This window comes from Charadrius vociferus, unplaced genomic scaffold (assembly GCF_000708025.1).
Source record: "Charadrius vociferus isolate BGI_N301 unplaced genomic scaffold, ASM70802v2 scaffold14, whole genome shotgun sequence".
NCBI classification, from domain to species: domain Eukaryota; kingdom Metazoa; phylum Chordata; class Aves; order Charadriiformes; family Charadriidae; genus Charadrius; species Charadrius vociferus.
Genome location: NW_009648876.1, coordinates 9,313,842 through 9,314,069, shown reverse-complemented (window position 1 = coordinate 9,314,069; position 228 = coordinate 9,313,842). Strand labels below are relative to the sequence as shown.

Genomic DNA, 228 nt, shown 5'->3' with positions numbered 1-228 from the left:
GCCGAGGGCGAGCGCTGCTCGGGCCCCCACCGGGCCCTGCCTGCATGGTGGGCCGCCCGCTGCGGTGGGCATCGTCCTTCTCCCAGCCGGGCCCGACGGAGAGCGACCCCAGCGAGGGACAGGTCTTCCTCAGCGAGAGCTGCGTGAAGGTAGGGACCCTGGGAGGCAGCTCTGGTGCCTCTGGGAGGGATTTCCAAGCTGCCTGGCCTGCCCTGGGCCCGTAGGGGA

The 228-nt window shown here is 72.4% G+C and overlaps 1 protein-coding gene across 1 annotated transcript in view; it reads left to right on the top strand.

Annotated features, from left to right (window-relative positions):
* Positions 1 to 228, top strand: part of ISCA2 (iron-sulfur cluster assembly 2) — a 7,732-nt gene that overhangs the window by 6,081 nt on the left and 1,423 nt on the right. Inside the window, exon 2 of the mRNA XM_009887029.1 lies at positions 7 to 174. Within this exon, the coding sequence (XP_009885331.1) occupies positions 7 to 174 (168 nt within the window). The remainder of the gene's footprint in view (positions 1 to 6; positions 175 to 228) is intronic.